The sequence below is a fragment of the Triticum urartu genome, chromosome 6A (assembly GCF_056163025.1).
Source record: "Triticum urartu cultivar PI428250 chromosome 6A, HENAU_Tu73, whole genome shotgun sequence".
Lineage (NCBI taxonomy): Eukaryota > Viridiplantae > Streptophyta > Magnoliopsida > Poales > Poaceae > Triticum > Triticum urartu.
In genome coordinates this window covers 523,935,507-523,960,417 of record NC_141878.1, presented here as the reverse complement: position 1 = coordinate 523,960,417, position 24,911 = coordinate 523,935,507, and the positions used below count along the sequence as shown (strand labels likewise).

The following is a 24,911-nucleotide window of genomic DNA, read 5'->3' as shown; positions in this document are numbered from 1 at the left end:
AAACTAATGACGTCTCGGCCACTGGGAGGCGTCGAGGCGGGTCAATAGTTGGCTAAAGTTACCCCCGTCCGTCCCGCGTCAGTGGCCATGTCGGATCCACCCACCCACCACCAACACCAGTAGGTGCCCAATAGCTGCTGCTGCTCGGCGACTTTCGTTTCGGCGGCGGCGGAGGGAGGCGGCATGAAGAACTTCTTCAGGAAGCTCCACATCGGGGAGGGGTCCGGGGAAGGCGCGTCGTCGCCCGCCCCGCCGCTCCCCCGCAAGGGGAGCGGCGCAGGAGGAGGTGGAGGCGGAGGCGCGGCTCACCATACCCTCCCCGAGCAGCGGCAGCAGCAGCCGCCCTCGGTGGTGTCCAGCTGGCTCGACTCCGTCCCGACGCGGCCCCCGCCCCCGACGCCCCCGCCCCCCGCGGAGGCGGAGGGGTCGGCGTCCGCGTCGCCGGGTGGGGAGGATAGGCGGCCATCGGGGCCGGTGGGCGAGAGGAGGCGCGCGCAGGAGGAGGGAATGGAGCGGAGGCTCTCGCAGGAGGAGGAGGCGCTGAGGGAGCGGCGGCGATCGCGGGAGGAGCACGCGGTGGAGGAGCGGGTCATCAGGGAGTCGTCGGAGGCGGAGGAGAGGAAGCGGGAGAGGGAGAAGGAGGAGGACGACCTCGAGGAGTTCCAGCTGCAGCTCGTGCTGGAGATGAGCGCCCGGGACAACCCCGAGGAAATGGAGATCGAGGTCGCCAAGCAGATGAGCCTGGGCTTCCGCCGCCCCGCGAGCTCCCTCGCCGAGGTCATCGCGGCCCGATACTGGGTCAGTTAGCAATCTAGCCCTGCCTGCTTCCATGATCGGTTTCGATTGTCCATTATGTTTCTCATATCGCAGTTGTGATCATCCATTACGATAATGCTCATTGCTGTGTGCTTCCTAGTCTTCTAGCTAGAGCGCGATGCTGGTATATTCCTTATTAGATTCGTAACAGTGGGAGCTCTCTCTTGAGCAAAGTGGTAGCTACTTTGGAACACAGAAGATGATATCCACAGGGACCCCAAAACTCCGTAATTGGATGTCATGGCATGTTGAATCCAGCATGAGTAACTAACAGAAGTTGTTTGGTTGCGCCGTAACGAAAACCCATGAATTCAGGGAAATTTCCAAAAGGACTAACCTCTTGATAGGAATTCTTTGGAGTTTGTGTTGCAGGAGAACATCTGATACTCACTTTCATGTATGACTATATGCCACAGTATAATGTCTTGTGTGTGTTCAAGAGTGTGATGCTGGTAATCCATTATTAGCGGTTGACTGATAACAGTAGGAGCTCCTTCAGCAAATTAGTTCTTCTATGTTTATACTTATTTGTAATCACTAATTTATTGCTTGATAATGCATGAATCCTATGTCGACTTTGTAAACGGGATTGATGGACCATAAATGAACACAAATGGCATCTTCGATAGGGTTTCTTATAGACCATGTATTGTGGTGTTTCTATATACTCAAATGCTCATTACTTTTATTCTACCCTTGCCATATTCTGATACATACCAATATATTTGTTCATGCTCCACAGAATTTCAACGCCCTTGGCTATGATGACAAAATAACAGATGGCTTTTATGATCTCTACGTCATTGGGAATGGGCCGGCATCAATAAACATGCCCTCTCTGAGTGAACTGCGAGCACAGCCAGTTTCACATAATAGTGTCAACTGGGAAACTGTATTGGTTCACAGAGGTGAAGATCCTGAGCTTATGAAACTTGAGCAGAAGGCCTCAATCATTGCTGTTGAACTTCGATCGAGAAATTCAGAATTTGTTGGCAATGTTTTGATTCAGAAACTTGCTAATTTAGTTTCTAACCACATGGGTGGACTAATATTTGATCCTGAGAACACGTCAAGAAAATACCAGAATATGATCAGATCCCTGAGAGCACGTATTGGAAGTGTAGTTGTGCCTCTTGGCCAATTAAAAACTGGTCTAGCTCGTCATCGCGCGCTGCTATTTAAGGTCAGTAATTTACAAATATATTAAACATTTTTAGATGGTGGGGCCAATCGTGTCCTATCTTTGTACAAACAGAATTTGCTAAGCATGGATATCTGTTGTAATGTTTTAGTTTGTCACCCTGTAATTCGATGCAGAACATCATATCAGCATGTTGTTTCACATTGTTCTAATATCAAAATGGATGATAACGTTTCCTTGCTGCTCTATGAAATATATAGATATAATGCAGCAAACCATGAGCGAAACATTTGTTAAAAAATGATCCATCAGTATGCTAACAATTGCTTTGCTGACATGTGCGAACACTGTGCAAGACATTTTTCCAATAGGCACCTCACTGGTGTACTAATAGTCATTTCCTCTTCACACTTGGATGTAGGTTTTGGCTGATAGCCTTCATATCCCTTGTCGACTCCTGAAAGGAAGGCAGTACACTGGATCGGATGATGGAGCTTTGAACATTGTGAAATATGACGATGGAAGGTATTACACCCTTTGCACACACAGTCAGCATTAATGAAATTCTGTAGCACATATAAGCATCTGTTGGGATAATTGTGCTGTGTGTGGTTAGATTTCTTGCTTCACCCAAATGTTAGGACCTAGAAGAAACTAAAGAAGATGCACTAGAGACTTCATAACCTTCTATGCCATGCTGCATTTTGCAGGGAGTTCATCGTTGATCTCGTGACAGATCCTGGCACAGTTATTCCTTCAGAGGGTGCTGTTTTGTCTACAGAATTTGAAGACAGTTCCTACTCAGATAATCATCAGTTAACCAAAGCTGATACGGCCAATCACTTGGGATCTTCTCACAGTGGAGTCTCAAATTCTGCATGTGATTCCTTTGAGTATGAGCTACTTGACAGAAGATCGACATCAAGCAACGTTGGTCCTTCTGATACAGATGGAGCTGCGACTAGTCAAACAAGCAATCAACAAAATACGATAAGTTCTTTTGAAAATTTATCGGTTAGCACATTCCCAAGTGAAAATAAACCTGTTATCAATGAAAGTAGAGGCACAGAAGAAGCGGTGGCACCAAAGAACAAAGAAAAACCAGTTGGTGCAAATAATTCTCTGTCAAGTTCACCTTCTTCCCCAGAAGTGGGCAGCACTACGGGTTTCCGGAGGATGAAAGTAAAGGATATCTCAGAGTACATGATTCATGCTGCCAGGGAAAATCCACAGTTAGCGCGGAAAATCCATGAGGTCTTACTTGAAAATGGAGTAGTGGCACCGCCTGACTTGTTTTCAGAAGATTCAATGGAGGAGCCAAAGGATCTAATTGTGTGTGATGCCACCCTATTTCAAAGCAAGGATGAAATGAAAAGGAGAATGAATGAGGTTGGATCAAGGGAATATGCTGATCGTGGTCATGGCCCATCACCGTCTCATCGTCCTGGGCATGAACTCCAATCAAAAGTTGTACCTCACCGGGCACTTCTGGACTCACTTAAACCTATCGAGGGTTTGGGTATATACCACCATCCGGATATCCGTGATAACACATCTCCCTATTTTTCTCATTATGAACCTTCGGCACCTCCCCAGGAAACTCCGTCACAGCTCTCAAAGCAATTGCCTGTCACGGCCGCTGCTGTTGCAACTGCTGCAGTGGTAGCGTCTTCGATGGTTGTCGCAGCCGCAAAATCTAACAGTGATATGAAATTTGATGTGCCCGTTGCAGCTGCAGCCACCGTTACCGCAGCTGCAGTTGTTGCAACAACTGCTGCTGTTAGCAAGCAATATGAACACTCGGAGCCTGGTAATCAGCTACTTAGTTTACCAAGCACATCTGAACGAAATGAATCGGTTGAGAAAGCTGCAGATGACTTTTGGGATAAACAGCACACTGAAATTGGTCATGGCCAAGATAATGCTCTAGATCAAGAAAGGGATCCTGCCGAAGTTCCTCGGGAAGCTGAAAGAACCTCAGATAAATCAAGCGGGACAGAAAGTGCAAAATCTGAAGTTACTCTAGACGATGTTGCAGAGTTTGAGATGCAGTTGGAAGAAATTGCAATCGGGGAACGGATTGGCCTTGGTACCGCTCTCTTGATTTATTTACATGAATTTTATCTTAGTCATATTATTTTTTCAGCGGCTGTGTGTAATGATTCTCTGATGTTAGCATAAAATGATTTCAAAGTTTTTAATTTCTGTGCAACCAATTTGTGTTTCAGGATCATTTGGAGAAGTTTATAGAGGTGAATGGCATGGAACAGTAAGTCTTTCAGTTTAAATGTGCTCTTATAGTCTTCAAATTTATTAACTAGTTCCGTGTCACTTGCTAAATGAGCAAAGGAAATATAAGGAAGCCAATTTAACTTCTCTTTGTCTATGGGGACTACTGATGTGAAAAAAATGTTGACTCATAACATTGAGACTATAGGTCTCTAATTTTCAGTGTCATTGACATTTATCAATGAGGAAAGTCAGTTAAAATTCTGCAAAAAACGCCATCTTGTTCTTTCTCTCCTCCATAATGTGAAATGCTTGCATTGAGATACAAAGGTAAATAAATAGTGTTAAGTGTTTGAGCCTTGCACCAAAAGGGAAATTTTTACCAGTAGACTTTTGCCACCTGTTGCTTTCTGTTTTCACCCAGACCTTGAATTGAAATGCGATATTTATAGTGACAGACTTCAATAACCGTTCTGGTTAGTTTGAAGATTCCTCATGTTTGCTTTGCATTTTGTGTTAATCATTTAGCAACAACAACAACAACAAAGCCTTTAGTCCCAAACAAGTCGGGGTAGGCTAGAGGTGAAACTCATAAGATCTCGCGACCAACTCATGGCTCTGGCACATGGTTAGCAAGCTTCCACGCACCCCTGTCCATAGCTAGTTCTTTGGTGATACTCCAATCCTTCAGGTCTCGCTTAACGGACTCCTCCCATGCCAAATTTGGTCTACCCCGACCTCTCTTGACATTCTCCGCACGCTTTAGCCGTCCGCTATGCACTGGAGCTTCTGGTGGCCTGCGCTGAATATGCCCAAACCATCTCAGACGATGTTGGACAAGCTTCTCTTCAATTGGTGCTACCCCAACTCTATCTCGTATACCATCATTCCAGACTCGATCGTTCCTCGTGTGGCCACACTTCCATCTCAACATACGCATCTTCGCCACACCTAACTGTTGAACATGTCGTCTTTTAGTCGGCCAACACTCAGCGCCATACAACATTGCGGGGTGAACCGCTGTCCTGTAGAACTTGCCTTTTAGCTTTTGTGGCACTCTCTTATCACAGAGAATGCCAGAAGCTTGGCGCCACTTCATCCATCCGGCTTTGATTCGATGCTTCACATCTTCATCAATACCCCCATCCTCCTGCAGCATTGACCCCAAATATCGAAAGGTGTCCTCCTGCAGCATTGAACCGCCGTCCTGTAGAACTTGCCTTTTAGCTTTTGTGGCACTCTCTTATCACAGAGAATGCCAGAAGCTTGGCGCCACTTCATCCATCCGGCTTTGATTCGATGGTTCACATCTTCATCAATACCTCCATCCTCCTGCAGCATTGACCCCAAATATCGGAAGGTGTCCTTTTGAGGCACCACCTGCCCATCAAGGCTAACCTCCTCCTCACACCTATTAGTACTGAAATCGCACATCATGCACTTGGTTTTAGTTTTACTAAGCCTAAACCCTTTCGATTCCAAGGTTTGTCTCCATAACTCTAACTTCCTATTTACCCCCGTCCGACTATCGTCAACTAGCACCACATCATCCGCAAAGAGCATACACTATGGGATATCTCCTTGTGTATCCCTTGTGACCTCATCCATCACCACGACAAAAAGATAAGGGCTCAAAGCTGACCACTGATGCAGTCCTATCTTAATTGGGAAGTCATGAATGTCAACATCACTTGTTCGAACACTTGTCACAACATTATCGTTCATGTCCTTGATGAGGGTAATGTACTGTACTTTGCTGGGACTTTGTGTTTCTCCAAGGCCCACCACATGACATTCCACGATATCTTATCATAGGCCTTCTCCAAGTCAATGAACATCATATGCAAGTCCTTCTTTTGCTCCCTGTATCTCTCCATAAGTTGTCCTACCAAGAAAATGGCTTCCATGGTCGACCTCCCATGCATGAAACCAAACTGATTTTTGGTCACGCTTGTCATTCTTCTTAAGCGGTGCTCAGTGACTCTCTCTTCATAGCTTCATTGTATGGCTCATCAGCTTAATTCCACGGTAATTAGTACAACTCTGAACATCCCCCTTGTTCTTGAAGATTGGTACTAATATACTCCGTCTCCATTCTTCTGGCATCTTGTTTGCCCGAAAAGTGAGGTTGAACAGCTTGGTTAGCCATACTATCGCTATGTCCCCGAGGCCTTTCCACACCTCAATGGGGATACAATTAGGGCCCATCGCCTTGCCTCATTTCATCCTTTTTAAAGCCTCCTTGACCCCAGACTCCTGGATTCGCCGCACAAAACGCATGCTGGTCTCGTCAAAGGAGTCGTCCAGTTCAATGGTAGAACTCTCATTCTCCCCATTGAACAGCTTGTCGAAGTACTCCCGCCATCTATGCTTAATCTCCTCGTCCTTCACCAAGAGTTGGTCTGCTCCGTCCTTGATGCATTTGACTTGGCCAATATCCCTCAGCTTGCTCTCTTGGATCTTGGCCATCTTATAGATGTCCCTTTCGCCTTCCTTCGTGCCTAATCGTTGGTAGAGGTCCTCATACGCTCGACCCCTTGTTTCACTGACAGCTTGCTTTGCGGCCTTCTTCGCCATCTTGTACTTCTCTATGTTGTCTGCACTCCTATCCAGGTATAGGCGTCTGAAACAATCTTTCTTCTCTTTAATCGCCTTCTAGACATCATCATTCCACCACCAGGTGTCCTTATCTTCGCTTCTCCTTCCCCTGGACACTCCAAACTCCTCCGAGGCCACCTTACGAATGCAAGTCGCCATCTTCATTCCACAGATTGTCCACATCCCCTCCTTCCTCCCAAGGGCCCTCCTTAATGACCCTCTCCTTGAACGCCCGAGCTACCTCCCCCTTGAGCTTCCACCACTTCGTTCTAGCGACTTTGGCACGCTTATCCCACTGGTCACGAATCTGAAAGTGAAAGTCTAGCTCTCTCCAGGTATCACCTTACAGTCTAGGCACACACGCCTATCTTCTCTTCTCGAGAGGATGAAATCAATCTGGCTAGAGTGTTGGCACTAAAAGTCACCAGATGCGATTCTCTCTTTCTAAAGAGGGTGTTAGCTACAATCATGTCGTAGGCTAGAGCAAAGCTTAAGACATCTTCTCCTTCTTGATTCCTGATGCCATAGCTAAAGCCCCCATGCACCCCTTCAAAACCTGTGTTAGATGTACCCATGTGGCCATTGAGGTCTCCTCCTATGAAGAGCCTCTCGCCAATCGGTACACTCCTAACCATGTCTTCTAGGCCTTCCTAGAACTCCCTCTTGGTGTTCTTGTTGTGGCCTACTTGCGGGGCATACGCGCTGATAACATTGAGAACTAAGTCCCCAACTATCAGCTTGACCAGGATAATCCGGTCCCCACGTCTCTTGACGTCTACCACTCCATACCTGAGGCTCTTGTTGATCAAGATACCTTACGCCATTTCTGTTTGCAGCCGTCCCCGTGTACCACAACTTGAAGCCAGTATCCTCCACCTCCTTCACCTTCTTTCCCTACGAAAATATTTTGGGTTTCATCTCCATAAGAGTGGCTGAGTTTTTACGTTGGTTCGCCAAGCCTATCACAACCCTCCTCCTTTACCCGGGCTTGGGACCGGCTATGTTGAAACAACATAAGCGTAGTTGTGTTAATCATTTAGCAATCCCTTTAATTTTTATATTCCGTTTAATGCCATTTTTAAAGAATAATAAGTTGCTTTGCCTATAGGAAGTTGCAGTCAAGAAGTTTTTGCAACAAGATATTTCGAGCGATGCTCTGGATGAATTTAAAGCTGAGGTAAACTGCTTTCTATATTTGAAATGGCATAACTAGATGTAAGTACAGTGATGTCGGTTTTGTTGGTGTTTATTATGCCTATGTAAGTATGTCCTGATGTCTGTTGTACAGTGCTGTCGGCTTTCATATGCACTCTGAGTGTGCATTTTGTAAGCCAAACGTCGAGGTTTCTGTGAAGTAATCATATTTTTTCTGCGCTGTTGTAAATTGTACTGCATTGCAGTAGAAATTATGTGTAATGGTAGATTTACTGGTTGAGTTTACACCATATTCTCTAGATAATTACTTTCGACAACAGATTCATACTAATTGAGTGCAAATTCAAGCAGGCTATTGCTAGAAATTAAGTCAGTAGCCTGACCACAGTTTGTTTCCTTCATGTGTAGTAATGGTTTAATAAGTTTGTTCTTATGCAGTTATCCTGATAATTGCTTCATGTCTAGGTGCGAATAATGAAGCGGTTACGTCATCCTAATGTTGTTCTTTTCATGGGTGCTATCACTCGGGTGCCTAATCTTTCCATTGTCACCGAATTTCTTCCAAGGTAGCTTTGTTGGTTTAATTTTTTTATTTGAGACTTATGTTTATCATCATAAGATCATCACGCCACTTGACCATTTGATGCAAAGTTTGACGTATCATGAAGATGTTTTTCTTTTCTGACAACTTCTTTTGAACTAGTTTACTTAAATTTATACGCGGCATGTTGCTCATGGATTTTCTAGAATTCACTGTTTTATGTTAAAATGGAAAATGCTGAAGCAATTGGCACAAAGGAATTAATCAATCATTTATCCTTACAAGTGTTGAATTCTTGAATAATTAGTTTGTTATGATTTCGCTCCGGACAATAATTTTGTTCTATGTTTTCTGGGTCACATTGTTTTGATCTCATCTTCTCGATCATGTAATGTTTTAATAACCTGGCTTGCTTTGTAAGTCGAGCTAATTTAACATTAAGTGAGAGCAGTTTGTAACTCAAGCTAATTTAACATTAAGTGAGAACAGACAAGTATCTCACACATTCCAGAATGCTCGTCAGCAACCCCCTTTAAGGAGCGCACATTAGATTGCTGACAAGTGATTCTATTAAGGATACAGTTATCTGCTCAGAAATAAACATGAAACGATTTGGAGGCTGATATAAATAGTAGAGAACACATGTAACAGCTCCCCCCCCCCCCCTCGTCAGCAACCCCCTTTAAGGAGCGCACATTAGATTGCTGACAAGTGATTCTATTAAGGATACAGTTATCTGCTCAGAAATAAACATGAAACGATTTGGAGGCTGATATAAATAGTAGAGAACACATGTAACAGCTCCCCCCCCCCCCCCCCCCTCTTTCATCTGTAACTATGTCCGCTTTAGTTCAATAACATTCTTTAAACGAGTTCACAGTATTTACTAATTACTAGGTGTGCTATTGGTATTACAGAGGTAGCTTGTTCCGGTTGATTCATCGACCTAACAACCTGTTGGATGAAAAGAGGCGGTTAAGAATGGCACTTGATGTGGTAAGACCAATACATGCTTTAAATATATCTGTCTGTAAGTTGTTGACAAATGCAGGCAACAAATACAGCTAATATATTGTTTACTAACTTGATTGCGATGGTCTGTAGGCACGAGGTATGAATTATCTGCATAATTGCACACCAGTTATAGTCCATAGAGACCTGAAATCTCCAAATCTACTGGTTGACAAGAACTGGGTTGTGAAGGTAACACACAAGTTCCATTATATCAATGGCATTCTGTCTTCTGTTTTTATTGCAAGCTATATAACTTTTTGCAATTAGGTTTGTGATTTTGGCCTATCAAGAATGAAGAACAATACCTTCCTATCATCAAGATCAACAGCTGGAACAGTAAGCTTGCATGATCCTGCAATTTCTGTATAACTTTTATTTTGTGTGAGCAGTGCTTTAAGCTTTAAGCTACTGCATATTTCCATCTGTGGGAGAGTATAGATGAACTTCTTTCTGCATGTTTAAATTTTGTTGAAGTGTACGAGTTCTCCAGTTCCGGAAACCGTTCTCTCCTCTTAATAAACGAATGCCATTGAACGGCTGGGAAGACATCAGAGGAAGCCAATTGCTAAAAACACACACAAGTGACCCCCTTTATTTTTTTTATTTTTGTGAAAAAGTGACCCCTTTTATTATACTAAAGTATTCTAGTTCAAAGTCCACAAATAGCTAGCGCCTAGCGGTGTAGTCACATAGTTCGCTAATGTACTTATGCTAGCGCACGGGATTAAGTGTCTTCGAATTTTGTTGCACTTATATCAGATAATTCTTGTACACTGGCGGAAAACAAAACTTGATTATGTTACATGTAGGCGTTCTTGTTTGCATCTGGGTGGTTCAAGTGCTCTACCATACTTATTACTAAATGTGTGCGTTGGTTTGCAGGCGGAGTGGATGGCACCTGAAGTTTTACGTAATGAACCATCAGATGAGAAGTCAGTCTACTGCTTAAAACCCAGTTCATATGTATTCATGTCTCACATAAATTTGTGCTTGCTGAAATGGTTGTGTATGTTGGCAGATGCGATGTCTTTAGTTACGGTGTCATACTGTGGGAACTTTGTACGCTACAGCAGCCTTGGGAAGGTATGAACGCAATGCAAGTCGTTGGAGCAGTTGGGTTTCAGAGTCGCCGCCTTGATATTCCAGACAACGTCGACCCCGCCGTAGCAGAGATCATAACAAGATGCTGGCAGACGTTAGTATGCCTAATCCTCTCGGTTGCAATTTCAATTGCACATCGTGCCTTCGTAATCGTCATCCGAATTCTTGTTCGGCAAATGTACAATTCCTAGTAGTCTGAATGTTCATGCCTCCTGTATTTGCTGCAGGGACCCAAGGGCGCGGCCTTCATTCGCGGAGATCATGGCTGCATTAAAACCATTACTGAAACCCTTGCCCGCGAGCCAAGCACCAAGGCAGAGAGTACAGCAAACAGACGGGTAAAAGTGAAACGAAGATGAGCAGCTGCCCGGCGTCCATACCTACAGGAATTGTTTTTTTGTACAGCTACACCAAATGCGTGTGCAGAGTAAAGAGCGTGCGTGATGTTGGTCCGTTTGCTTTCCTGTAAAGATGTAAGTTCGTCCCAACAGTGGCATGAGCCGTATTAAGCCCGCCTGTCATCGATCCATTCACGAAGACGGACACTGTCAGACCATGTAACAGTTGAACAAGGAACTGACGTGGCGGTTGGAACAGGGGGCTTTGCTCATACCATCTCTCCTCTCCTCCCCTCCATTTCCCTCTTGTGTTTCCACCAAATGGTGGCTATATGTGCCAACACATGTAATGTAATGCTGTCAGGTGTCAGTCAGAACCAAAAGGAAGAAAAAGATGAAAAGCTTGTTCAGTTTGTGATCTGTTCCGGTTCCCAGGTTCCGGTGTTTCACTGCATACTCTCACCTGCTGCTGTGCTGCTATTTACAGGCAACAAGTACGTGCGTCGTGCCGTTTGCTGCACATCTCGACGGTCGTCAGGCAGCTGCAAATGGAGCGAGAGAAACCATCGGTCCCCGCCAGTCGCCGCGATCCTCGGGCGGGAAAAAGAGAACGCGCGCGACTTCCGCGCCCATCTCGGCATGACCGATTCCCAGCCGTGGAAACTCCCCGAGCGGCCCGCGCGATCCTCTTTCTTCTTCCCGTCTCTGCGTTTCCCGCGCTAGCAGAGCCCGTTCGATCCCTCTCCGGAGCCTCCAGCAGACGCGGACGAACGTGCGCACGGGATGGCGAGCATCTTCTGGGGCGGCGCCCAGGCCGACGAGGTGGCCGACTTCGACGAGCACGACCCCACCCCCTACGGCGGCGGCTACGACATCACCCTCACCTTCGGCCGCGCCCTCCCGCCCTCCGACGAGATCTGCTACCCCATCTCCACCGCCTCCACCTCCTCGTCCTCGTACGACAGCCACGGCGCGGCCGAGCAGCAGCGCAGGAGGCCGCAGGACCAGGACAGCCACGGCTCCGCAGGTCACGGGAGGAGGCCGGAGGAGACACACGGCTCCTCTGCTGGTTACGGGCAAGGGAGGAAGGCGCACGACGACGACGACGACCGGCCCAGCTACGGCCGCAAGAAGAATGTGAGTGCTCATCACGGCCACGGACTTTTGTTACGTTTCGGAATGCTTGGCGAGATGGGCCCACGGACACCGTTGACTCCGTTGCCCTGAGAATCATCTCTTTGCTGTATTTCTTTGTAGGATGACGACGATGACGACGACGACGATAGGCAGCGGCGATACAAGAAGCGCGACGACGACGACGATGATGAGAGGAAGCCACGGCACAAGAAGCACGACGATGATGACGACGACGATGGCGAGAGGAAGCCGCGGTACAAGAAACGTGACGACGACGATGATGATGAGGATGACAGGAAGCCGCGTTACAAGAAGCGTGACGACGACGACGACGATGATAGAAAGCCACGTTACAAGAAGCACGACGACGATGACGACGACGACGATGAGAGGAAGCAGCGTCGCGGGAACAACCGCCGCCGCCATGATTACGATGACTGATCAAGGCATCCTGACATGAGTTTAGCTGACGCTAAATAAGTATAGTCGCGGCGGCTTTGCTTCGATGAATCACCAGTTCGTATTTTTTTTAAAAGCATTTTTCATTTCGCTATTCACCGGCCAACATGCATCCAATATGCCTGAGATTCTCTTAGCAATAAAATGTGCAGTTTGACCTGTTTGTGTTTCAATATGTGATTTTTTGTCCCAAGGGTTGTGAAATGCAGTTTTTTTTTAAAGGATAACCCCAGCCTTTGTATCAGGATCATGCATACAACCATATGTTATTAAGAATGCAAAATCGAGCAGCCGAACAACATCGAGTCGGTAATAAAGCGAAAAGAAAAATCCGAGGGTGCATGCCTCGCGACAGTAACTCCACCACATAACCACTAACCCTATGTTACACGACGACAATAAAAAAAAATACACAACTGCTAGGTTACGCCTTCAAGAAGGAATCATCGTACGTGCGCCGATGATAGCGAGTCCAACACAAGGTTGAATTTCGGATTCTCATCCCTAAAGTCAAGCTTCAATCCACCACCATCAGCAAGGACACCGACACAGGCACACGTCGACATAGCCTGATTATAGATCTTGTGTTTTCACTGGAGTGCATAAAGTCGCCATTGAAGCCGAATGTACCATCTTCCCTTATCCGAGTACCGACGCCTTGATAATCGGATACCTATGGAGAAGACATCAGAAGACAGATATCCCATATCGCCTGTCTCCCGCCATTGTCGCAACATCTTCGATCCATCAGCAACAGGCTAGCACATGAGACTTTCGCCAGAGCCACTGTGCAGCACGTGCTGATAGCAGGCATGACTTGACGTCCCCGCATGAGACATCGTGCGTAGCATCCGCCGGAGGCTTCACCTACCGACGGCAGGCAGTGGTCGACAACTCCGAAAGAGATGCATGTGTTACCTGCTGAGCCGCATCGAACTTGATCTGTTGATGAAGGGGACGTCCCATGCTGCCACCAGCCTCAGAAGGCTGTCATCACCTCGAAATTCAGACTCCGCTCCGCCTGCATGATCACGGAGTCCACCGCCGTCGAAGAAGAGGGGTTGCCGCCCTGATTCTGGGTGCTCCAGGAAGCACCCACCGCCGCGCCAATCATTGTCGTCGCCCATACAACGACAACCAACGTCAGGACCGTCATATCCGCACGCCGCCCCATGCTCAGCCACACTTGACCTCTCATCACTATGACGAGAAGGCCACCACCAGCTCCGCCGGCCGAGGCCTCCACGCCGGCATCCACCGCCGCTGATAAACGGTGGTAATTATATGACAAGAAGTGCTTTGATCTCCATGACGATCTGTCCATACGCCGAACGAAGAAGTGCATCATTTGTCAAGCTAGACAAAGCTTCAGACGAGTCCGTCTGAACCACCACCGGCAAGTCAGAGTGTTGTAGTGCTAAGGCCAAACCTTGCATGATCGCATGTAGTTCTGCTTCCAGCGGGTCATTGCAATAAAAGATGAAACGGTAGGCAGCCATTAGGACATCTCCTTTGTCATTTCTAAGCACCATACCAACAGCAGCAGATCCATCCTCCTTCAGGAACGAGCCATCAACTGATAGAGCCACCCTACCTGGCTGAGGCGCCGGCCATGGAGTCGATATGACCCTGCCCTTTTGGTCTGGTATCGGCATCTCCCCGGTTGACATTTTTCCATTAATGATCTCCTCCGTAGTGTAGCATGCAGCCAGCTTAATGGACTTGTAGTAACTGTCAAGGAATTCAACGGTGGCTGGAATAGGAGGGATCTCCTTCCCATGGATCAGGTCGTTGCGTAGCTGCCAAATCCGCCAAATAAACATAAGTAGCTTGTCCTGGACATCGGTCGAGCACTTCGCCAGTAAAGTAGTTAACCATTCTCTCCCATCATGGATTAAGAAATCATCCTCCGGGAGTGGCCAGCGGCAGCGCATGTTAATCCAGAGCAAACGTGCATGTGAGCAAGTCACCAAGGCATGAAATGAGTCCTCCTCCTCCACCCCACAAATCTGACAGGTTGATCGTGTCGTCAGATGTCTGTATGCCTTGCAACTCTGCGTTGCCAAAGTCCCCGTCACACATCTCCATGCGTTGATCTTCATTTTCTGAGGAACCCTAGACTTCCAGATGTAGTTCCATCCTGACCGGTTCCCATCTGGGGCAGTACTCGAGGCACCATTTGCTGTAATAACATTGTGATCATATGTAGCCAGCTTGTATGCACTCCTCACCGTAAACCCCCCACTCTTTTCCGGGAACCAGGCCAAAAAGTCCTCACGTTGGCGAGGCGAAGTTCTGATTTTCAGGATGCGATCAACATCCATTTGCCAAAAGAACTCCCTCAGCCGAGTCTGATTCCATGCACCATTATCATCCAAAAAGTCAGAGACTCTGTTAAAACGACAGTTTCCCTTAGGAGTTATCGGACGGAAGGAAAACGGCCGGGGCAGCCAAGGGTTGCGCCAGGTGCGGATCATCATGCCATTACCGACCCGCCAGATGACGCCTTTCTTGACCAACGCAAGGCCATGTAGAATACCTTTCCATACCTCAGAACCAGAGCCCGGGAACACCGTATCCAAAAGCTGACCAGAAGGATAGTATTTTGCCTTCATCAACCGCGCATATAGGCTATCTGGTCTATCCAGGAGCCTCTAGGCTTGCTTAGCTAGTAGCGCTTGGTTAAACGCCCTCATATCCCTAAACCCCATGCCCCCCATGGGTTTAGGCAGACACAGCCTATCCTAGCTCATCCATGCCATCTTCTTCTTGCCGTTCTCTACCCCCCACCAATACTGACGTATCATCCTTGTAAGATCATCACAAACAGAAGCCGGGAGTTTGAAGACACTCATTACATATGCTGGTATGGCCCGTGCCACTGACTTAATAAGAATCTCCTTATTCCCCGACGACATGTACTATTCACTCCAATCCACAAGCACTTTCCTCAAACGCTCTTGGAGAGTCTCAAATTTCCCTTTATGCATCCTCCCCTCCGGAACCGGCAAGCCCAAGTACTTGGGTTCGAACGCTTCTAGGGTGATATCCAGTGTGTGTTTAACCTCCTGAATAACATCCGGACGACACTGGCTTGAGAAAAGAATGGAACACTTCGACGGGTTTATGAGTTGTCCAGTCGCCGTCGCAAATGTATTCAACACCCCTTTCAGATACATCCATTTTTGCGACAAATAATTTAGAACGGAGGGCGTAATTCCATTTGGGTTCGGTACTCGGGCATCCATGATGATCTACCCTTGGATGTCGCATGTCCACCAGCTTGTACTATATCACCGAAATATATACTTTCTCTCTACATATAAGTCTTCTTTTAAAGATTTTAGTATGGGTTATATACAAATGTATATATGTTGTTTAGAGTGTAGATTCACTCATTTTACTTCGTATTTAGAAAAAAAGGAAGTATTACTATGGTCATGCATGGTGATATATACTCGGAATATATACTGTATCACCGAAATGGCGAGCCGGTCCTCTCAAGTTGTCGATAGTGACAGCCACGTGAATTAACTCAGCCCCATGAGCTTAAGGACACGGGCGATACGGCCGATGCGACGGGTGCTTGGATCTTGCTCTTGGCTACCACCGCGTGACCCTTTCACGGACCACAAGGACATGATCGCATTTTTTTTTGCCTGTGCCCACCTCTTTCTGGAACCTTCTAGAATCCATGCCGCCGCTGCGTCAAGGCCCGTCTCACCCTCGGAAGAACAAAATAATGTACGGTAATGCTAACCGGCGAACGTTCGCTGGGAAGGAACCCCCAGCGAACGGCCTGGCAGGTCGCAGCCGTTTGGTCGAGATCAAACAGTGGCATTGGGCTTGAAAATAAAACCAGATGATCAAGGACAACCGGTAATGGATTGGATCAAGCATGACCGTGTGAGAAGGCAAGGACCAAGGAACGCCGTGTCGGAACGTGGAGAAGGAAGGACAGGACGCGCTACGGCAGCGCCGGCCGCCGGCCGGAGACAGGACTACATCGCTGACGAAGGCGAAATCTCTACGACATTCTGGCAACAGACAAAATCCCATAGGTAAAGCTTGGGGGCATAGCGTACATCGACAATGTGGCAGAGACCATGGGCTGCGTGCTGCAAAGTGTTTGGAAAATGGGGAGCGCACATTGTAATCATCGTTGCCATTTTCTTCATCTTGTTTTCTTGAGCCGTGTTTTGGAGTGGACTTCCCCTATGCTGGTGCTCATCGAGGACCATTATAAGTCGATCGAGAACTTCTCCTTTGCTTGCTTGTTCATGTCGTTGAGGAATACGAACAGTAACAAGGGTTAGCAGTGACCCTTGGGGCGCCATGGCCGGCGGGGAAGAAGGGAAACCCAAGCCGCTCGAGTTAACGCCGACATGGATCGTCGCGTCCATCTGCTCCGCCATCGTCATCATCTCCCTCGTCTTCGAGCGCTTGCTCCACCGCCTAGGCAAGGTATACATACGTACATACCCCATATTCCATCCCATCGACGAAGCTTCTACGTACGTACGTCTTCTTTCTGAACTGTTTCTCTGTTAACTGCTGCGTTTGGGCGCTTACGTTTGCAGAGGATGATGAGGAGCAGCAAGAAGCCGCTGTACGAGGTCCTCCTCAGGGTGAAGGAGGAGCTGATGGTGCTGGGATTCATATCGCTGCTGCTCCCCGTGTTCCAGGGAGCCATGGGGAGGCTGTGCGTGCGACGGAGCGTCATGAGCCACATGCTGCCCTGCAAGCCGCCTGCGCCGGACGGCGTCGCCGAGACCGCGCACTTCGTTCTGAGCGGGGCCAGGCGGCTTCTGGCCGCTGGAGCCGCCTCCGACGATCACTGCCTAAAAAAGGTAAACATCGAACGTTCATATGAGCCATATCAGCCGTATGAATCACGAGACATAATTTTTTCAGGATATAAGGGCATTTTTTTATTGATTCATAATGCAGCATGAGAGATACAATCATAATAAGCACACATCCGATCTTTGCATAACTAGAGTGCACAACCGACACCAGCACACACACGTGCAAAAGATCACGCCGACAAAGAGCAACATCATACAAGACTGAAGCTATGCTTAGATGGACAAAAAGAAAAAAACAGTCAAACAAGCGATTGACGATATGCAACAACGACCATCGACGCCAACCAACTCTCGACAACACAAGGACCACGATCAAGATTCTTTGGAAGCAATGCCTTCCCGAAGGGAATGACACACTAGTGCCGCCGTTGTCAAATCTAACAATCGAATATCAGATCATAGGTTTTCACCCGAAAGATCAAGTCTAGGTAAACTCTAAGCAATGCATTCAACAAGCTAACAATCTAAAGACGCCGTAATTGCTAGGTATAACCAACTAGGGTTAGACCTATAGTTTTCACCTGGTGCAACCAGAGGGATAGGAGACCATGGGGTGATGAGAGGGTGGTGAGTCCAGCGCCGCGAGGTTGGGGTGGTAGTCGGGGCCGCGCAGGGGAAGAGAACGCCATACAACACAAGCTGCTCGCATTGTCGCCATGCCACTGCATGCATCACCGGCATGCAAGATCTTCCACCGAATCCCGCAATCCCGCCCCCACGAGCCGATCTACACCATAGTAGGCCAGCATGAGCAAGTGCACCACATGTCAGAGGCCCGTGCCACCTGCTAGAAAGGAGCTTGCGTGGACGCGGCCGGAGGCCGAACATCACCTAGGCCACACCTCAGAGCAGCCACGCCCACCACCACGGACCAGCCGAAGGCGCACCCCACTGCCATCATCCCCGGAGCCTGATGGGCTTCGCCAGCCGGTTCCTCTAGCAGCGATGAGATGAGAAAGGGGAGTTGGGGAGAAGTTGTGGCGCTAGGGTAATCCCCCAAGTCGCAAGGAGGGCGACGCGGGTGTCAGTTTGAGTGACTTCCAAGACTGCCGGCTATACTATTAACCTTGTTCTTACGAGTGCCCATACGCTTCGACTTCTCTCGCTAGCTGCCTGGTTGCTAGTCAGCGGAAACAATTTTAAATTCAGTCTAGTTTTTATTTCTAAGGTAGGAATTTGGTCTAGTTGATTAAACAAGTCTGTGTTTTTCTTTGTAATAACGGTGCATGCAAGAGCACAATTACAGGAGCGAACGAGCTGATTAAAAGATACCAATGGACTTGCAGTAGATCTTGCTATCTTAGGCTTATATCAGATTTGTTAATTTTAGCTTTGGACGTTGGAGTGAATTGTTGGAAAATGCTACATATACGTATTACTAGATGGTAAAAAGAAACTCCACATTTTTTGGTGTGATGTGGTACCCATGACGCACTACTGGTACTGGATCCGCCCATGCATGATATTCTACACCAGTGAGCTTAAAATGGCACTACCGTGGGAGTCTGGTTCACCAACATGTAACCACAACTCTAAACAAAGCATGGTATATATGAGAATAGTTGAATGTTGATAATGGCTTAGAAATATCCACTGCAAAAAGGCTTAGAAATATCACAAAGACTTCAGAAAATTTCAGGAAATTTACCAACTACACAACAGTCAACTTCTGCATTTATCCTAGGTATCTGGTATTTGATGGTTTTTCCATCTTTGACAGATTGGCCCTTATACATATATAATGATTCATTTGTTATTCCGCATGTAGGGCAAAGTTCCGGTACTCTCTGTTGAAGCTATTCATCAGTTGCACATATTTATCTTCATCTTGGCAGTCACTCATTTTGTTCTCAGTGCTTCTACCATTATTCTAGGAATTATGCAGGTACTAAACCTCAAACTATATGTGTATTAACAAGTAATCTATCATGTTCTTCCTATTGATTTTTATCAATTATCATCTAGACGAGAAATTGGCATCACTGGGAGAGCAAGATTCATGCAAATGGTGATAATGGTATGATGCTGATAGTTTTAGAATTTGAATAATGATAATTTCAGAATTGTTTTTCTTAACATAAAGTTGTGTCCACTATTTTCTTATGAAATTTAGGATTCGTTATGCAGCTCCTGAAATGATCAAGCATGTTCAAGAGTTCAAGTTTATTCAAGACCATTTTAAAGGTCACCGAAAACGGTGGAGGATATTTGGTTGGATGGTATATTTGTAGTATCAAAATATTATTAATATTTCATTTGTTCTTGATTATAGTTGGATTATAAACTAATTCACCATTTTTAGTGTTCATTCTTCAAACAATTCTATGGATCAGTCACTGAGGAAGACTACACAACAATGCGACTTGGTTTCGTCATGGTAACTAGGCATATATTATCATCAATGAACGTCACATACATGTTTCCATATCATTGGAACTAATTAACATTTTATTTGTTTTTCTTCTCACAGAAACACTGTAACCCAACATTCAATTTTTACAATTACATGATCAGAGCGTTGGAGGTTGATTTCAAGAAGGTTGTTGGTATTAGGTAAATTATCAATGCTATTATTACGAAATGAATGTCATGTTTTTTTCTAAAGCATGGATTTTGATAATTTTATTTTTTGATTTAGATAATAACTACTTTGCATGTTGTTTTTATGTAGCTGGTACCTCTGGGCATTGCTCATGGTATTCTTGTTGTTGAATGTTCAAGGTTCGTATCACCAATGGTTGCAAGTTATGGCCCATTCACAACCATTGTTTACCGAATTTTCATATTTTTTGATTGTATTCGCTACATAATATTATATTACTCATGCGTTAATAACACTATTCTTTTGTCATAAATTTAGGTTTGTATGTCTACATTTGGATATCGTTGGTTCCATTCATTGTAAGTAAACATGAGACATAATGCAAATAGAAGAATGAGCATACATGAGATACACATATTTTCGATACATACTATTGCCAAGCCTTTTTTTGTGAAATTCATAATTATATATAATGAAGCAGGACTTCTTCAAAGTACGCCAACCTTTACAGTGAACACAATTGTTGTCTATAACAAGGATCATGCGTAAAGGAATAACTATAACATCGGTTGATTTTTTTGGTAGATGCTACTTTTGGTTGGAAGCAAGATGGAGCACATCATTACGGAATTGGCTTACGAGGTTGCACAAAAGCATACGGCGATTCAAGGAGATTTAGTAGTGGCTCCTTCAGATGATTTCTTTTGGTTCCATCGGCCAAAATTGGTCCTTTTGTTGATCCACGTCGTCCTATTCCAAAACGCATTTGAGATTGCACTATTCTTTTGGCTCTTGGTAAGAATTATATGCTAACTAGGCACCAAATCAAACTGACTTCTAGTTTTGAAGACAATAATAATATGATGAAATTGCATAGACTATAAGTTTCCGATCGAGGTTGTTATCTTCAAAGTTAGTCCAATTCTCGTATATGTATATGTAGAACTAACTATTGCATTGCCAACCATGCAGGTGACATATGGATTTAAATCATGCATCATGGGAAATCGAGCATACGCTATAGCTCGAGTTGTCATAAGGTATCATAGGAGTAACTAGTAAATCACAACATCTTGACATTTTAAGAAACTCATTATCTGTTTCCTTTCTTTCAGTGTCATTAGCCAACTCGTTTGTTGTTACATCACCCTACCGCTTTATGCCGTCGTCTCTCATGTGAGTTTATTTTCTAAACTAAGTGGATTGCCTCTTACCTTCTTTGATTATTTAGTGATTGCTCAACTCGGTTTGGTCTATGAGTAACTAATTCTTGTCTACCAAAAAAATTATTTACTAGTACAATATTCTGTATAGAAATTGGTACATATAGGTGATCATATAACTTATTGTTTATCTGAATAGTTTGTTTGTCCTGAATTGATGCCACCATGTAGGCATTTACTAGCATAATTTAACTAACTGCCCTCAATCTCTATGTTTACATTCTAATTCAATTTTCATAATGTTGAAGATGGGGAGTTCTTTCAGAAGAGTTATGTTTGACGAAAATGTGACTGAAGGCCTTGTCAACTGGGCTGAAAAAGCTAGGAGACGCACAAGAATCCCAAGTAAAACACCTGCAGACGTAGGCAACTCACAAGTTGACGAGTCAAGTGGTGTTGCAGTTCAAATAACAAATGCACATGCAGACTCATTGGTGCAGTAAAGGACTGCTAGGCTAATTGCATATTTTGTATATGTCCATTCATGCAATACTACAATTTCTTTTACTTGTACAATGGAAATCAACAATTACATGACACATATGTTTGGATAATTGTGGTTCTTGATGTGTTTTGCACATTCACCTCTAACTTACTATAGATTAAAAATTACTTAATATATGGATCTACACATGTGAAAATGATAAGTTTTTAAAGATAAAAACATTTTAGTCTAGTCATAAATAATATTAGGGACCAATTGTGGATATTCCTATCGCAAATTTCTACTTCTAGGTTTAATGTTGGCAGTTTTGAGAGCAAGACAACAAGGACTATACATCCCAAAGAACTTAGCAAGCAAGTTAACAAGAGTACCAAGAGCGAAGAATAACAACTAGCAAATAAGTAGGAAGGGGGGGGGGGGGGTAAAGAGAATGCAAACACTTGTGATGCAAGAATGTTTTTCCCATGGTTTAGATAGTTGGCAATATCCTAAGTCCGCATGGGCGAAGGCTTCAAAATAAAGGTTCTAGGAGTACAATATCCCTTGTGTCATCCACCAAGCATGTCATGCACCAATTCATTCAATTGGCTATGTTGTGCGCCAGCCCAGAGATCATATCATCGGGCCCCATATTCACTAAGTAACTAGATACAAAACCAACATATATTATAGGTATATGACCAAGAAGCTCGATTATTACAACAATAGCGAGGAAGTTGAAAAGTCGAACATAGTACATCAGCCCTAGACATTATTTGTACATAAAAGGCCTCGATCAGAGTGGTAATAGAATAAGCGGAAGCATAACAGTAGCAGTATCAATACATACATGGATACTCTTGGAACACATCGTAGTCATTGAACTCAATGACATCCCCTCAAGCATAGGGATCGTCTTCGGGGTCTGGGAAAATCGACAAGCCAAGTGAGTACATTGATGTACTCCCAAGTAGACAAACTTAGGCAAGAAAAATGCACATTCAAATGAAGGCAAAGCAAACAGTTCAATTAGAAATATCAAATCTGAAAAGAGCATTATATAATAAAATTGTATAGCCAACCAAAATGTGCATCAGTACAACATCAAAGATTTGTGACATAAATCAGTGCAATAAGTAACTAGCATGTCGGGATCAACACAAGGTAAATGGAAAGCTGGGATCGACGTAAGTAACCACCAAAACGAGCATCATTAGACACTAAAGATTTGGGGAGGAGGGGAGGGGAATGTAAATAGTAAATAATATAACCTCTGAGACGAGTGTCGCGAGATAATACATAATCAGTGGGATCACATAAACATTCTTTAGAAAGAGCCACAAAAACGAGCATCACAAGAGACTACAGAATCAACGAGATCAACATAACATAACTGGCAAGATGGGATCAACATAACATAACCAGCAAGATGGGATCAACATAAAGCAAGAGTGGTGGTCCCACCACTTCCCGTACATAGTTTTCAGGAATATCACACCAACAGTCCAGACCTGGAATATACTCTAAAGAATAATTTACATCTCCTCAAAATTAAGATGAAGTGCAAGTATTTTGATACAATGATGCTCATGTTCTAAAAACTGGAGTTGGCTGAGTAGCCTTTTTACTATTTTGTAGATCTAGATTCCCCCCTTTTCTCCTTCCTCTTTGTAAAATACTATTTATTAATGAAAATTACCGTGGAACTATTATTCTGTGGCGTGAGGTTAAAAAAATACTTCTCGTACAACTTAGGGTTGGCATTTTTATTGATAAATTGAGTTTTCTCCAAGTTTGGCTTAGACCGTAAGTGTCACTAATCCCGATCCCGTCCATACCGCTGAAACGACTATTTCAAATAATTGGAACCCGTAGAGGTTGTACAGTGCACCCATGCGACAAAGTATCCTTTGAGAGGACACCTCGCCAAGATGGATCTCAAGACACACGCTTCTATCACTTTACCGGCAAGGTTCTACCTTATGTTGAGAGAGAGGACCCAGACCTCATGTCCTTTTCTCGTGATGTCAAATATCCCTCTCGGGATTCTATCAAATACTCACCTTGACGGGTCAAGTATCTCGACAAGCCAATTGATGATCATCCCTTCGATCAACAAATCATCACATTTGCTCTATAGGTAACATAAATATAAATCATGACTTGAGACCTTGTGATAAGGGGTAAATCCTATAGTGGCCCGATCTTCACGAATTGGAGGTGGACTAGAGGAAGAACACGAAGAATACAGAGGGAATCGAGACAAAACACGAGGTACACACTCAAATCAACACCCATAGATGCAATAAAAGATACACATATATAGAATGTTGATCCAAATCTTCCAAAGAAAGAGATGGAACAACAATAGAGCTAACGGACTACAACAACAGTTGAACTAAGAAAAAATGGACTCATCTTCCAAATATAATGACCCTTGTAGACATAGAGAGAAGGCCACACCCACACGCAGAGCACTTGTCGATGAACGGTGGGGCCATGGACGCGCCCATGGATCACATGTCATTAATCCTCGAGATGGCAGGCATGGCGACGAACATCCATGACCAATCAAACAGCGAGAAAACGGCCTACAACCACCGACGTAAGGCACACGCAAATCAAACGGAATAGCAGGCACTCGCGAGCGAGGATCCTCGGTAAGGGAGAAACAACATCCACATGCAGCTCCATCCCCGTCGAGGCCAGCAAACTCCCCCCGCCCCCCGGCCCTTGGCAATCTCTCCAAAACAGGAATTACAAAGGCGGCAACAAAACGCATCCTGCGCACTACATTAATGAACTACATCCAGAAACATGATGGTTGATATTAAAAAAATGCAACAAGGACAAACGAACCCATGAGATAGCCCACGTTGACCAACAAAAGTCCAAGAATGGTTGCATCCTAGCAATGATAAGAAGATGGTAGTACCTGCAAAGGTGAGGGGAAAGACAATTAATAGTGAGCGTGCAAAAGAGATCACACACAAGAAAGAAGGAAAGAGCATACAAACCTCGGCTCAGCTAGCCAGCAGGAGAACGATGAAAACGCTCAATGAACCCTTCCATTCCAGGGGACCGAGCCGAAGGAATGGGCGAGCCTTCTTAGATGTGAGACATTGGCCGTGAAGGAGAGTGCTGGCAGGACGAAAGAGGAAGAAGCTAACAAGACCTTTCCATTCGAGGGCCGGTGCTAGAGGACGCGGTCTAACCCGGTGTGCCAAATAGAAACACCCCAAGCCAATGGCCTTACTCACGCGAGCTATTGACCCAACATACTGACACATGGACGCACATGGACCCAGACGAACCATCACCAACA

At 45.2% G+C, this 24,911-nt stretch overlaps 2 protein-coding genes and 1 pseudogene across 4 annotated transcripts in view; all 3 read left to right on the top strand.

Annotated features, from left to right (window-relative positions):
• The first annotated feature begins 36 nt into the window (after positions 1-36).
• LOC125514611 (putative serine/threonine-protein kinase SIS8) lies at positions 37-11,343 on the top strand. 2 transcript variants are annotated; one of them, XM_048679946.2, is made up of 13 exons: positions 40-798; positions 1,559-1,999; positions 2,379-2,482; positions 2,668-4,046; positions 4,186-4,226; positions 7,893-7,961; positions 8,405-8,505; positions 9,398-9,476; positions 9,585-9,683; positions 9,762-9,830; positions 10,377-10,426; positions 10,513-10,689; positions 10,823-11,343. In XM_048679946.2, exons 1-13 carry the CDS (start codon positions 184-186, stop codon positions 10,935-10,937), a joined length of 3,339 nt encoding a protein of 1,112 aa, XP_048535903.1. In that variant the 5' UTR covers positions 40-183; the 3' UTR covers positions 10,938-11,343. The 2 variants fall into 2 exon arrangements, 1 of the variants encoding a protein (XP_048535903.1); XR_007286535.2 differs by lacking the exons at positions 10,513-10,689; positions 10,823-11,343 and having other exon boundaries at positions 37-798; positions 9,378-9,476.
• Positions 11,344-11,488: 145 nt separating this feature from the next.
• On the top strand, positions 11,489-12,692 carry LOC125514613 (glycine-rich protein). Its single transcript, XM_048679947.2, has 2 exons — positions 11,489-12,070; positions 12,191-12,692. Exons 1-2 carry the CDS (start codon positions 11,717-11,719, stop codon positions 12,509-12,511), a joined length of 675 nt encoding a protein of 224 aa, XP_048535904.1. The 5' UTR covers positions 11,489-11,716; the 3' UTR covers positions 12,512-12,692.
• Positions 12,693-15,981: 3,289 nt separating this feature from the next.
• LOC125516883 (MLO-like protein 15) overlaps positions 15,982-24,911 on the top strand; it is a 10,716-nt pseudogene continuing 1,786 nt past the window's right edge. The window contains exons 1-13 of the transcript XR_015609287.1: positions 15,982-16,993; positions 17,110-17,379; positions 19,166-19,282; positions 19,363-19,414; positions 19,525-19,616; positions 19,700-19,774; positions 19,868-19,950; positions 20,069-20,118; positions 20,258-20,298; positions 20,525-20,734; positions 20,912-20,979; positions 21,055-21,115; positions 21,411-21,632. The product of XR_015609287.1 is annotated as an MLO-like protein 15 (transcript). The remainder of the gene's footprint in view (positions 16,994-17,109; positions 17,380-19,165; positions 19,283-19,362; positions 19,415-19,524; positions 19,617-19,699; positions 19,775-19,867; positions 19,951-20,068; positions 20,119-20,257; positions 20,299-20,524; positions 20,735-20,911; positions 20,980-21,054; positions 21,116-21,410; positions 21,633-24,911) is intronic.

Bases quoted from the DNA above. Each gene is read 5' to 3' on its own strand.
- LOC125514611 (XM_048679946.2), top strand. From the start codon at position 184: ATGAAGAACTTCTTCAGGAAGCTCCACATCGGGGAGGGGTCCGGGGAA. The intron at 799-1,558 runs GTCAGTTAGCAA...CATGCTCCACAG, and splicing joins TCATCGCGGCCCGATACTGG to AATTTCAACGCCCTTGGCTA. The intron at 4,047-4,185 runs GTACCGCTCTCT...TTTGTGTTTCAG, and splicing joins CGGGGAACGGATTGGCCTTG to GATCATTTGGAGAAGTTTAT.
- LOC125514613 (XM_048679947.2), top strand. From the start codon at position 11,717: ATGGCGAGCATCTTCTGGGGCGGCGCCCAGGCCGACGAGGTGGCCGAC. The intron at 12,071-12,190 runs GTGAGTGCTCAT...ATTTCTTTGTAG, and splicing joins GCTACGGCCGCAAGAAGAAT to GATGACGACGATGACGACGA.